Here is a 14,342-nt window from a genome sequence, read left to right on the forward strand (position 1 = left end):
TGTTGCTGTAATAAAATTACCAAAATAGTTCTCACTTTATAAATCTTTTAAGAACCTTTGTTGCGGAACATATCTGTCAAGCTAGCCACGTACGGTTCTAAATAAAATGTAACATGTATTTTGTTTTCATCATTAATCAAACATCAAAGACGCGGATTTTAAAAAGATTCAAAAAATTAAAGGTCGTGGTTTTTGAGATAAAGGACTACGAATTTTGGGCATTGTTCCCCTTGGGTACTTACAGAGATCCGCCTAGAGTCGGATTTCAATTTCTTTTTTTTTTTTTTTTTTTTTTTTTTTTTGCCTATTCCATGTTTCACGTCCAATGGGTGAATGTGTTTGTGTTCCATATCAATTTGTCTGATAAGTTAAAGGGACTTGGACACGATTTAAGATCAAAAATTTTATTTCTATTTTTTATGTATAAAATGGTTAACTGGTGCATTTTAAATGATTGACCAATCAATCATGATCAATCATCAATCATTGAATGTTAAAGTCAAGTTACAAGCGAGATACAGAGGTAAGAATCGGTTGTTATGTAAACAAAGCTCGAGTCTTATAGCTGTTTACAAAAATGTAATGTAGAAAATTACCATTTCTTAGACAAAATGGCATGTAAAAACAATTTAAACTAATTCAATATCTTCATAAATACTATTATCAACAAAAGAAAGATACATTTGATTGAAACTTACACCAATACAACAAATATGTAAAAAAAAAATGACAATATTGAGCTTTGTTTACAAAACAAAGAATTGTGAACTCTGTGCCTTGCTTATAATATGATATTTAACTTTCAAATTTTGACATAGCATTATCAACTTCTATATTTAACAGTATAAACATTGAAAATGGAAAAATAAAATTTGAAAATTTTAAGTCAAATCGTGTCAAAGTCCCTGGTCACGATTCTGGTCAAGTACTACTTTTCTGCTTTTATTATTTACAATGCTTTAGAAATACGTTTCAAATGATCAAATAAAATTTTAGAATCAGTCATTTAGTTATAAGTAAGATACAGAGCTCACAATTCTTTGTTATGTAAACAAGGCTCGTGCCCTGTTTTTGTTTACATAGGTTCAATATGCTAGTAAAAAATCATTTTCAAGCTAATTTGTCTATCTTCTTATTCATTTTGAGCGTTAATGAATAGTTCCTAACGTTTAACACATTCATTCAAGGTCTAAAATTGGACTTTTCACTTTAACATTCAAAATGTAAACAAGAGCTTTGTTTACACAGCAAAGAATTGTAAGCACTGAATGTAGCTCGCTTATAACTCAACGAATGACATTAAAATTTTGGTTGCATATATAAGAAATGCTTTAATTGAGCATTGTAAACATTAAAATCGGAAAATATTTTTTGACTAAAATCGTAACAATGCCTCTTTAAGGTCCTATTTTAAAAGAATGTAGCGGGTTGGCAGTTTTTTTTACATATTCACATTTTCATTAAATTGTGCTCCTTTTCAATGTTAATTTTACTAAATTGACTACAACGTCTTACATGGGAGTGGAGGGTTTATTCAAAATTCAATTTTCTTTACTGATGTTATTTAAGAAAATGTTTGTTGCGAGAAAGCTCAGAGGGGGGATATGCTGCCCCCCTCCCCCAATACATGCCTGCATTGTGACACCATTTATTCAAATAAATTCTGATTCGTTTTGTCCCCCCCCCCCCCCGAAGCTACGTGCCTGCACTAATTTTTAGCGATGGTGGGCGAATTTACTGGGTTTGTAACTGTTTGAAATCTTTTGCGAATGTGAGCGAATATACTGGGTTAATTTGGGACTTGTGAAACCTGGCCTGAATTATCTGTAAAATATTTGGTCACATGAACTGTTTCATAGAAATATATTTTAATTACGTATAATATGTGTTTTGTTTTTGCTCTTTAATTCAAACTTTTAAAATTCTATTTTTTTAAATTGAAATGTTCCTGTTTGTGGGACAGTAAATCAAAATAGAAATTACTGCCAATATATTCGATGTATGGTAATATATATTTATTTTGTTTTATTTTCATTTTACTGCAAAAAAACGTGATATTAAAAAAATACAAGTACTTACAATGCTTTAATTATAGCCTTTAATAGCTTCTTTCACATATTAAATATTTCTTGCCTGCTTTACCAGTTTACACGAATTCAAATTTTACATAAAGTTACCAATGGATGTAGATCCATTAACAGTGGATAATCGGTGATCGACTCTTTAGATCCGCTCCTCGTCACATGTTTAAACTGTAAATATGTAGATTCTGAAACTACTAAAAGGAAAAAATACGCCAGGTTAATTATTATTAGTAACTGTTTGATCTCTGAAACATAAAATTTATAGGATATATCACTGAATTTGAAGCCAATTTTGCAATGTTTGAGATATAACAACCTTGACCTATTTTTAATAGCCTTGCGCAGTTCGCTATAACCAGAGAGAAGATATACACATTGACGGAAGTCATTCAATAGAGAAATTAAAACAATTCTGGTGAAAAGGGGCTACCGGTAGGTAAGATTATTGTTAATTTTTACTTTTTAATGAATTTGACTGAGTGACACATAACTTTTCCATTCAATTTTGCCGTGAATCAGACCACTGATCGAGTGTGTCCCGGCCGACATGATGTGGTCGAAGTGTCATAATGAGACGACTTGTTTTTGTTAATTATACGTCTTTTAGAACACTATCACTGAAATATTTTGTGTTATTTTGTTGAATTATATCACAACAAACAAATTTACTGTCATGTGTAGGGATGTAACTTGGCCACGTGTAGAGGATTCGGGACAAAATAAGGCCACGTGTTTATGTACAAGCGAGCCATGTTTTGTCGACTAAGAAGCACATGGTCGTAGACTTGAAGGGGGGCTGTGGGTTACTCGTTAAAAGGACCGATCCCTTCTCGTGCAAATGTGTTTTACTCTCCAAATTCATTTAAACAGGTCCCAAATTGATTAAATTTTATTTCTGAACAAGGGGATTGACACTTATCGAAAATATGTTTGTTTATATATCTTGTAATTTGGACAGGTCGTCTACATAATCGTCAGTCTGTCTCTATATCGACAGCAGTTTTTATCTTTTATGTGTTCAAGTAAATGTACATTCTAACTTTATTTTACAGTGCCATTGAGTTTTATTTTTAATATACTATGATCAATATAGGGCCTACTTAAGTTTCAAACGTATTCGGTAGGGTTGTATGCGCATGCGTAACCATATGACAGGTGAATGTTCAACATTTTTCAACATGTTCAATCTACGATTATATAACAAGAAGGCCCTGTAAAAATATAAAAAGGAATCCAAATATATGTACATCCAAAAAAAATAAATAAATAAAAAAAATACCACGCTCTAGAAACCATTGATTTTTTGCAATTAAAAAAATTTTACAGGTAAACAAAAAAATGATAAACCTATCCCCCCTCCCCATCCAAAAAATAAAAAGATATTAGGATGTTGATATATTTATGTACGAAATAACCTTGTTTTCCTAGATCCCGAAGAAATCTTAACTTTAAAAAAAAATTCAGTTTGATATTTATCATATTGATAATAATTATTAATCATTTGATATTAAAAATACATCACAAAGAAAATTGAATCATATTACATTAATATATATAGCTATTTCTGAGGGGAAAAAAACTTCCAAAAATGCAGCAGAGTAATTTGAACCTAAACCTGGCTTAATTAACATTCTCAACCAATTTAGCTACATGCACTGTATATATAACCATGTACATGTACTTATATGTACATTGATTAGTTTTTCCTTGTTGAACTGTATAACTGTTTTTACAGGGATGGATCCAGCGGACCCAGACAAAAAGGAGGTCAGGCGACCTATGAATGCTTTCCTTATTTTTTGCAAGAGACATCGCTCAATGGTCCGAGAAAAGAACCCGAATCTCGACAACCGCAACGTCACTCGTATCCTTGGCGATTTGTGGGCAAACCTGAAAGAGGACGAAAAGATGCAATACACTGACTTAGCTAAGCAGGTGATTAAACATACTGGTATTGTATTTATGAATGTCTGTACATATTAGGTGTTCTGAGATACAGCAGTGATATTTTGTCGTGCCTAATAAAATGATAAATAGAGCCAAAACATAATAGTATAGTTTACTATATAAATATAGTTACTATATAAACTACAGTAGATTCCTAAGAGAATTTGTTGTTTACAGTTAGAGAGGTTAGGATATGACTTCAATATTAAAATAAAAATATATACAAGAAATAAAAAGTTGACTGTATTTATGCAGATCTAGTAACTATATTTCAAACAATGAATTTACCCTGTATCTGTTAATTGTAGTACAAGGATGCTTTCATGAAAGCAAACCCTGACTACAAATGGCATAACCCAGAGAAGGGCATGCACCCGACTGGTCTCCTCCCTCGATCACCAACCAAAGAAGGCTTGGACTTCACAAGAGCTGATCAAACCATCACTCCTGGGAAACTGGCAGGCAAGTTTGTGTGATAAGTACATACAGTAAAACTCGTTTATTATGAACACAGATATAGCGAATTCTCAGATATAGTGAACTTTTTTTTAGTCCCCGTTAAAATTCTTAACAAATCTTTGCAAAATTTAACGGTTATAACAAATTCGGATTTAACAAATTTATGGATATAGCGAACTGATTTTGAGTTCCGTAGAGGTGAATAATAACTACTATAACCAATTATAAACACCTTTAAAACAAATTTCTTTACAGTTTAAAAAAGTTTGCACTATCATGTAACAAAATAGTTAGAATGAATTTATTTTCATATAGGCCAAATTTTTTCAATTCACATTATCCGATTTTTAAGGTATCAAAGTAATGAATTTTTATTTTAAGCATCAATTAGCAAAAATTATAGTCTGATGAAAGAAAACATGTATGTATAAATGAATTCCCTATAGATATTATTACGAATTCGTTATACGGATATAACAAATTACGGATATTACGAAGTAAATCCATTGGTCCCTAGGACTTCGCTATAACCGAGTTTTACTGTACTAAATTTCAATGAATGAGCACTTTCTAAATCACTTGACAGTGTGTCACAGACGTGATCTTTTGCCCGAATCATATAAAATGAACATATAAAATGTTGGCATTTTATATCAGGTTACACAGATCACATATTTCAAATGTGTGATTGTGATTTGTAGATCCTTCTAACATGGGAGGGTTGAGCCTCCTATTTATGGCAGGACAGCAAAATGCATCAAAAGCAGCAGCAACCAGCCAGACCCTGGATCTGTCCAGAGAGAAGGTAGGTATAAAGTACTGATACAAATGCATATTATATATACATGTGCATGTATTTAATTACATTATATGTACCTGGTAATACAGTAATCAACATGCATCTTCAACAATTTAAAACTTAAGGAAAAAAGTATAAAAGGATTAAGAGTACAGCCAGTTTCCATAAAATTATTCATGAGATCATCCATAATTGTATTGTTAGTTTAAATTATTATAGTGCATGCAATAAAATTCTAATTCTGTTTTTATTTAATAAGGTGACTAGGTTGGACTCTGGACCAGCGCTTTTGCCTCCTGGTCAAGGTGTGGGTGGAATGGAACAAGGTCTGCAGGGTAATGAAAAAGAGGACAAAAATACTATGGTAGCTAGTGGGAAGATGGTAATGGACTCCATCATAGATCAGCTCTACTACTCAAAATCAGACACCTCCTCTGAATTTGATGGTGAAGAAAGCAAGAAAGGAGTCTACACATCTCTGTCTGATAAACCAAGTGACAAGTCGTTGTTACATGACCTGTCTGTATCTAGAGATGAACTGGAGAGGAAATTACTTCTGAACCAGCAGCGTGGCAGTAGGGCAGGGCTGGACATTGCTAGGAGTAATTTTGTGGATCCAAGGAATGCCATGATCACAAACCATGCAATGATGAAAAGCCAGATGCTGTCCTGGTCTGGATTCAAAAGAAAGAGGTGTTACTCGGAAGGTTTTAAGGACACTCCGGAGATGAGCACCCTGCAGCCATTTGACAACATCTATTACAAGAAGGGAGACTCCAGCAGTGACATTGTAGATGAGGATGGAGAGGGAGACGGAGATTTTCAACCAGTGAGGAAGTCCAAAAGACGGAACAGGGGACAGCGATATCAAGAGCTGATTAACGAGGGAATTATACAGCCTTCGAAGGACAGACAGACAAACTCCAAGTCCCCGGAGGATTCCCTCAGTGGGGAGCCGAGGGTAGTCCAGAGAGAGAGGTGAAAACAGTGGTCATAGAAGACCCATATCATAAGTTATGCTAGGTCTTATCTAGGGTCAGTGGGTCTGTAAAAGAGGTCATTATTGACGTATAGGAAAATGGAAATAAACCAATTTGATTTCATACATGTTCATGTATGTTGCACCATAGAACCATTTTAAAAAGAGCTCGGACTTTGGGTAGTTGTGTCAAACACCAATGTGACGTGGGCCTGTCTATTTCATTGCTAGCCACTCGGCCATGGCTTTTGAAATCAACAAGATTTGTCTGGCTTTTGAGATAAGACTACGCAATTGATGCATATTTCACTTGAAACCATGTCATTTTTAACATGTTTTGACGCAAGGAATAGACAGCTACGCCCTTCTGAAAGTCCAAGGTCTTGTTAAAATGGTTCTAATTTCAATTCATTAATGATTTTTCCTCAGATATTTATAAATGGCATAGAAGAAAAAGTATTATTAATCATTATTGTATTTTTTTTTACTTTATAGCTATTCAAATTTTTAATAATTGATATAGGTAATTGTAATAGTTATACATAAATTTTTTTATGTATTTTTTTTTACTTCATATTAAGCTAGACATTGATATTGCATTGTAGGACTTAAGGGAAACTTTATAAACAATTTGTTCACTCCAACTATGAGGCATTGAAAGAAGAATAATACCAGTACATGTATTTATGTACATTCCTTAACAAAGCGGGTTTTTGATTAAATTTGTGGTGACTGTTTTTAGCGAGTTTAAGGAGGAGGAGCACTTGGATTTAAACCCGAGAGAACACCTGAGGTTCGATGTGCTATCTGTCTATCCGAGACAAATAAGAAAGAGAACACAGTCCGAGTCAGAGAAAGTCCGACTTGAAGACAGCAGCAGATACAAAACAGGGTAAGTTCAGTAAAATTCAGACACATTTGGACTTGAGTTACTGAGAGACTGTTGCCTTTTATCACAGTTTGATCGCTATGTAAAATATCATTGTCTCACATGAAAATGCATGCAAAGTGGAGAATTTATATTTTAATGGAAGATGTGTCCATTTTGGTAGGGACTTTGACCTTGAAGCCCACATTGCCACCTTGCCAGCCTGTTCCCTGGAGAAGGTGGCGAAACCTAAGAGGACTACCCCTAAACTAAGGAGCACGTCCGAGAGTCGTGCATCGTCAGTCAGCAGCGATAGCTGCTCAGGTGAGAGTGCACTGAACTGTAACCATGGGATCTTACTTCACTCAGGAACAAGAACTATAACATTGTTGTGATGAAATAAGTTAAATGAAGAGTACAAGATTTTTATAATGAACAGTGGTATGTTAAATGATAGAGCGTTATTTGATGTCCAATAAAAGAATACTGTGGCTTTATCAATATTCATGGTCATCAATTTTCACTGATTTCATGGATAAATACAATGTTTTAATGTATATAATGTTGTATTATAAGAATTTGCATTTCAATGAACATTTGATATCATGGATTAACTCAAGCAACAAAATCAACAAAAAGTTGGTTTTCATTGAATATTGATGAAACTACGGTACAAAGAAGGTATGTTGGTACTTTAAAATATTTTATACTGATGAAAAATAAATGTTGTTTATTCTTTATTCTCAGCAACTGAAATTAAGCTGACCATACCACCTCACTTAAAAGTGAAGGCAGAAGACATTCCGTCTGGACCAGTCATAGGCAGCAAGAAGAGGAAGGCCCGAAAACACTCCATAACACATCTTATGCCCGTCACTGCAGAAAACAAAGGTAAGTGTGTGGATTCCCCAAACCAAATAAAAAATACAATTACAGCTGGTTTTATGGTCAGATCAAAGATCATGCTTCCTGATAGATACAAAATTTACCTTGTCTAAAAGGGGGGGGGGGCTAGCTCTAAGTCATTATACCTGTAATTGTTTTATTATAAAGGGGTTTTCCAAATGAAAAATTTGATTATTGAAATGGTGAAAATGGCGGGCAGGCGGCTGCCAAAAGGGTACCCTTATTGTATGGACAACTCATCCTACAGTTTTCAAGATAGGAAATTAATGTTTTGCAGATCAATTTTGTACATATTTCAGAGAACTGCATGTTAATGGGTTTTTATTTTTGATAATTAATGAAGAAAATACCAGCTGTCAAACTAATCATTTTCTCGCAGAATATTATGTATAGGGTACCCCCCTTTATTACGAATAACTCCTCCTACAGTTTTCAAGATACGAAGCTGATGTTTTGCAGATCAATTGTACATATATTAGAAATGTGCATACTTTTTTCATTTTTGATAATTTATGAAAAAAAAACCAGCTGTTGAACTTAGTCATTTTCTTGCAGAATATTGCATATAGGGTACCCCTATTATATGGATACCTCCTCCTACATTTTTCAAGATAAAAAATATTGTAATTTAATTTTAACTTAAACAGCGGGCTCTCTGGGTTACTTATTCAGTATACTGATCCCAGATACTGCTAATAATAAATCTATTGGCAAAGTGAAAAAATCAATTGTACAGTATTTGTGTCTTTTATCATTTGTGTTGAAAAGACAGGTTTTGTTTTATAGATACATTTTTTTAAAATGCATTAATGGTTTCTCTTGCTATAAACATTGGTGAAATTATTTTCCAGGGGAAGAAAGTGCAAGAAACACAAGCAATTCAGATGAAAAAAGTCAAAAGCCACTTGATTGTGAAATCAAGGACACCGAGAAATTTACTGGAATTAAGAAACCAATTGAAAATACAGACATTCAAAATAACAATGGCTCATCTGACGCAAATTTCGTTCAAATTAAAACTGAGGAAAGCAATGAACACTGTGTTGAACAAGATGTATCTAAATCCAATGTGCTAGACTCTGTCTGTCAGCCACCAGATAGCCAGGGAAAAAATGTCACCCACGATCCTAGTCCTTGTGTTACAACTCCGGGAGACAGGCAGTCATTCCATAAGGAAAAGAATGGTCATGTGCAGACTGAAATAGGAGGCACAGTCTTGGCAGGAATTGTTGAAAAGACTAGTCCATTAGGGATTTCAAACCTTGTGAAGAGCAGCATTTCAGGTGTGGATGAAATTCCTTACAGAGAATCTTCTGGTGAGGAGCCCGATAAATTGAGTGCCATGTGTGATAGTGATAAAGATCGTGCAGAAAATAATTCTTTGGACAAAGATGTAACAGAATCCAATAATGAACACTATGAATCTTTCAGCAGAGGTCAGGTGAAGGAGAAATGTGAAGATGACCCAGTCGCTGATACAGACCCTTGTTGCCTGACCTCTGACAGCAAGATGAACTCTCAGGGCATATCTCAAAGTAGCCTGGGACAACCGTGTGGAAAGCAAGTCACAGAGGTTATCAGTTTCCACTTGGATGATTCAAGGGATGAAAGGTCAAAGGTTGCTATGCAGAATAACCCTCTGCAGACAGCTGTTGTTAATTCTTAGCCCCCTTCCCATTATAGGATTATATATATGTGTGAAAGTGATGCAACATTCAAATATTTTTCAGATTAAGAACTGCATGTTTATGTACCGGTAAAATCAGATGAATATAGATAGTTTTCCCAGAACCAGTAGACTATATTTATTGGTGTAATAGTCTGTAAAAATAACAACTGGCTGTGTAGTATATGGAGTTTCAAACTCACTCTCTCTCTCTCACTCTCTCTCTCTCTCACACGTATTTAATATGAATCAATTGAATTGATTTAATCCATGAACTGGTATTTATTTGTTAATAAACAATGAAGTCTTCATAATTAAGTACCACTTAACTCCTGTAGATTCCTCATTAAATGCCTAAAATTAATATCTGCGTATAAAAATCGCAAGAAGCACATCTTGCAAATTTTAAAATTTCACTTTCATTTTTCGGACAGATGTAATCTAGATAAAACTATAATGAAAATTTAGACTATGCGATGTTATATTTCGTGATTTGATGCAAAATGGTTGAATCGCAGAATTACATACTTGTGTTAAATATCTACAGAATCTACAGTATTGTAAAATTTTATCTTATACTCTATCTGATTTTTCCCAAATCTTTTGTTAATGATTTGTTATTTTGTATGTACATGGTAGAACTGATGGCACATTTATCACCACACTTAAAACATGGTACGTAGTACCTTAGGTACTGTTGAAGAGTTTAAGTTGTGTACATCAGAAAGTTTGTACCCCATACCCCCCAAATTTTCTGTTGCCTTCAATAGTTGTTGTTATTATATGTAAACTTAAGATTATATGTTATGTTATCCCCAAATTCTTCAAGTAGCTATTAAATATCTGTTTGAATCAGCTTGTTGTGACCTATATATACATGTATATAATTATGCAAACTTCACAGATCTATTGCAAAGCATCTTCACCCAGTTAATAGGTTGCTAATGATAAGTGCTAATGTTTAGTTAGTTATTTACATTTCCATTATGGTGCCATGTTTTAGAATCTTTTGCAATATGTTAAAATCATGCTTGTGTATGTAAGTAATATTGAATTGATATTTAATTTATTGATTAAGTTCAGACATCAAAAAAGTGGGTACATGATAAAAGATTACCTCCCTTGAAAAGGTACATGTACTAATAAAACAATAATATTAAATGTTAGATATTTGATATATTTGCCGCTATAATGTAAGAATGAAACTTTGAAATATTGGAAAATGCAGAAATGCTAAAATCACAATCGGAGTACATATGTACCATGTACTAGTTAGTCTTTTTTCATGACCTAATTCCTTGTTTCCGTTCACTATTATGATATTGCCATTATGCACAATGTGCTATGTTCTATATATAGTGCTGCAGCACAATGTGCTATGTTCTATAGGTATATAGTGATGCAGTTGTCTGGGATTCTATTTTTTGGGGTCTTTTTTACTCCATTTGAATTTTTACATGTACATTGTACATGTACCAGTAGTTTAACTTTTGAAGACCAGATTTTAATTATCATTCAAAGTTAATTTTAATATCGTACATACAAATCTGTTATTATTGTTATGTTCAAATTGATTTTGAGAACACAAAACCATCATTGCCATTGTGATTTATAAATGTCACTTTTTCCGATTTAATTTTTTTTTATTTGTATTCTTTGTTTAAAGACAACAGACCATTTTCATTAAAAAGAAATATTGAGTAAAATTTGACAAAAGTTAAATCTGCCAAGTAACCAAAACTGATTTAAATACTTTAACAAAAAATATGAATTCCTTTTTTCTTATTGGTAGTTTTAAAAGGTAAACCATTTTTCTTTATTACTTTATCTGTGAAAATAACAATTATCGATGCTAATCTTTTGAAATTCTGGGAAACAATTTATATTCAGGTAAGATATTAATATAATGATATGACTACAGTGATTTTTACTTATTGTTTAAAAAATAAAATAAAAAATTGTCATAGCTTTGGATTTTTTTAGGTAACGTGTTTATCAGAGCACATTTTTCCAAAATGGACCCTAAAAAGACTACATTTTGATTTTTTCTGATACTTTTTGAACTTATCATTCAGTTTCAAGTTACTACCTTAATAATATACTAATAGTGATTAATATGAAAATGATAATTCAGATAAAATTACATGTACATGCATATTGCATAAGTTAAATTAAATAGGGCTTTTGTTCATAAAATAAATGTTTTAAAATTCTGTTAATTGTATTCAACATGTTGTACATACAGTCATCTCTACTATGTAAATCCACAACTGTGTCCCTGGATTGATGCTGTTACATAGATTTATTCATGCCTTGAATATTCTTCATCATACCGATTAGTGATTGTCATTGTTCATGTCTACAAGCACGCATTTTGATTCTAAAGGTTCAAATAAATGTTATAAAGTTGAGAATTGGTGTTTTGTGTTTGGATATTAATATTTTCAGTGTTTGCTCCGTTTCCTTTTGGAGGGATGGGATGCTTAGGTAAATTTTATAATGTACATGTATGGATGATTGAATTTCTGTGAAAGATTTGTCAGATTTAGATTTTAAAAAGCCGCTTCCAAATCAAAAAAGAATATTCACTTTTTTTTGTTTGAAAATCAAGATGTTACACATTTTCATGAATTAAATAATGCTATGATGCTATCATTAATTATTTACATAATGAATTGGTAGTTCGGTGATGAATGGAGATAAATCCCCTGCTCTGTGCATACTTCTTGTGAGATTTGTTTTGGATTAAATACATATTGGCATTGTTGTCCAAACCGTTGCATCACTTGACAAGGATGAAATATGATCAGACCTAGGGCATTTATCATTGTGGTTCTATTTGATTTTATGCAAATTCTGTTGTTGTTTTTTTTTCTTCTTCCAATCAAGGAATTGAGATTTGAGAACAATTTAAATAGAAACTCTTAAGGTATAGTTTGCTACTATTTATATTACAGTGCTTGACAATGCTAACAATTGTTTGAACATGAATAAAATATTGGTTGGCAGTCGGGATATTAAAAAAAGAAACAACAGTGAATTAACATCATCATTATCTATTGATTGAGCTACAATGAAATATAGTGGATTTCATATGTATACTCAGTATGTCATTACTGAATTCTTTAGGGAAATTTTTCATCCCTGTTTTGTGACCAGTTATGCAGAACCTAGCTAGCTCAGACGATGTGTATTATCGGTTTTTATGATCAGCCACCTATTGTCCCAACCATCTGGATAATTACAGTCCAGATCTGTTGCTTTTATCTTATTTTGGCTGCAAATACTTGTGAGCAAAAATGCAAGTTTGTTTTGGGTCATTATGAAGTGCTCTGTTTAATTATAGTTTATTTTTGTTTGAAATTCCATCATATTTGAGAGGATGGTGTAAATGTGTGTACATGTACAATGTATGTATGTTACTAAATGCATATTTAACCAAATACATTTTGTAGTACCAGTATGCCATATACAATGTATATATAATTTATATACCGGTAGCTATTTAAGGATTCAATGTGCAAGTCATATAGCAATTTAAGGTTTTTTTTCATGACTTGCACATTGAATATGAATACTGAATAAATTCAAAATGATACATACAAAAAAAACTTAAACCCAACAAAATTAATTCTAATGAAGGTTCTCCGATCCTCAGCCTCAAAAGTAATTTTTTTCATAAAAATATAGGTAACTACAGATTACAAAGCTCACCAAGACGAGGCAACACCTTTATGAGATCACCTTTATATTATATGAAAATCATGGTAATATGGTCTTGAATACTCATTGATACTGTTTTGACATAATAACGCATATCATATGTTAAAAAATTGTTTGATTTAAGCATTGAATGCTTATTTTTTGGATGTCGTCAGTCCTATGACACGCTAAGCTGTACAGACAAATTGAATACCGCGGGTTTGCGGGGTTTGATAATTTGTCTGCACTGCTTGGTGTGTCATAGGACCAACGACATCCAAAAAACAGCATTCATTGCTTATATTTATGTCTATTTGTGAGAAAATATTGTGTATTACCGCTATAAAACCATTATTTGCGCTCTTAGTCGGGGATAAGAAACATACATGGAACAGCCATATTAACATGTTATTTAGTTAGCTTCTGCAACAAAAAATATAGCGCTAGAAACTTTGTGGAGAAAAAATCTTTTTTATAAAGGAGTAGAAATATATTATATGATTGTTTTTCAAAAATCTCAAAAAAATATATATATATAGAGAGAGAGAAAGAGAGAGAGAGAAATCTTACAGGTACAACAAAATAGGCTTGGTATTTACCAAAAAAAAAATATGTGGATGAAAATTGGTAGATTTTAATTCTTTTTTTTTAGCAAGGTCTGCTGTACTAAGTTGTCAAAATATTTTGATTTTAATACTGTTATGTTAATTTGATCAGAGTTAAGGCAAATTTTGCCCAGGTGAGCGATGTGGCCCCTGGGCCTCTTTTTTAGCATCCTTGATAATAAAGATCGGGCTCTGCATCTGAGGCTACCTCTGTGATTCATTTATATTATAGTTAAATCAATTATTAAAGCTATTATCTATAAAATGTGTGACCTGTTCCAAAATTCTAAACCTCATCCAGCATCCAAAACTTATGGCTTATATGCA

The 14,342-nt window shown here is 32.8% G+C and overlaps 1 protein-coding gene across 2 annotated transcripts; it reads left to right on the plus strand.

The window, feature by feature from the left end:
- The first annotated feature begins 2,402 nt into the window (after window positions 1–2,402).
- LOC128156087 (uncharacterized) lies at window positions 2,403–12,127 on the plus strand. Of its 2 annotated transcripts, none has more exons than XM_052818085.1 (9): window positions 2,403–2,520; window positions 3,820–4,019; window positions 4,340–4,493; window positions 5,192–5,295; window positions 5,549–6,267; window positions 7,011–7,160; window positions 7,321–7,460; window positions 7,884–8,027; window positions 8,894–12,127. In XM_052818085.1, the coding sequence occupies exons 2-9, from the start codon at window positions 3,822–3,824 to the stop codon at window positions 9,706–9,708; spliced, it is 2,424 nt and encodes an 807-aa protein (XP_052674045.1). In that variant the 5' UTR covers window positions 2,403–2,520; window positions 3,820–3,821; the 3' UTR covers window positions 9,709–12,127. The 2 variants fall into 2 exon arrangements, with proteins under 2 accessions (XP_052674045.1, XP_052674044.1); XM_052818084.1 differs by having other exon boundaries at window positions 2,413–2,516.
- Window positions 12,128–14,342: the final 2,215 nt, after the last annotated feature.

This window comes from Crassostrea angulata, chromosome 7 (assembly GCF_025612915.1).
Source record: "Crassostrea angulata isolate pt1a10 chromosome 7, ASM2561291v2, whole genome shotgun sequence".
Taxonomy (NCBI): Eukaryota; Metazoa; Mollusca; class Bivalvia; order Ostreida; family Ostreidae; genus Magallana; species Magallana angulata.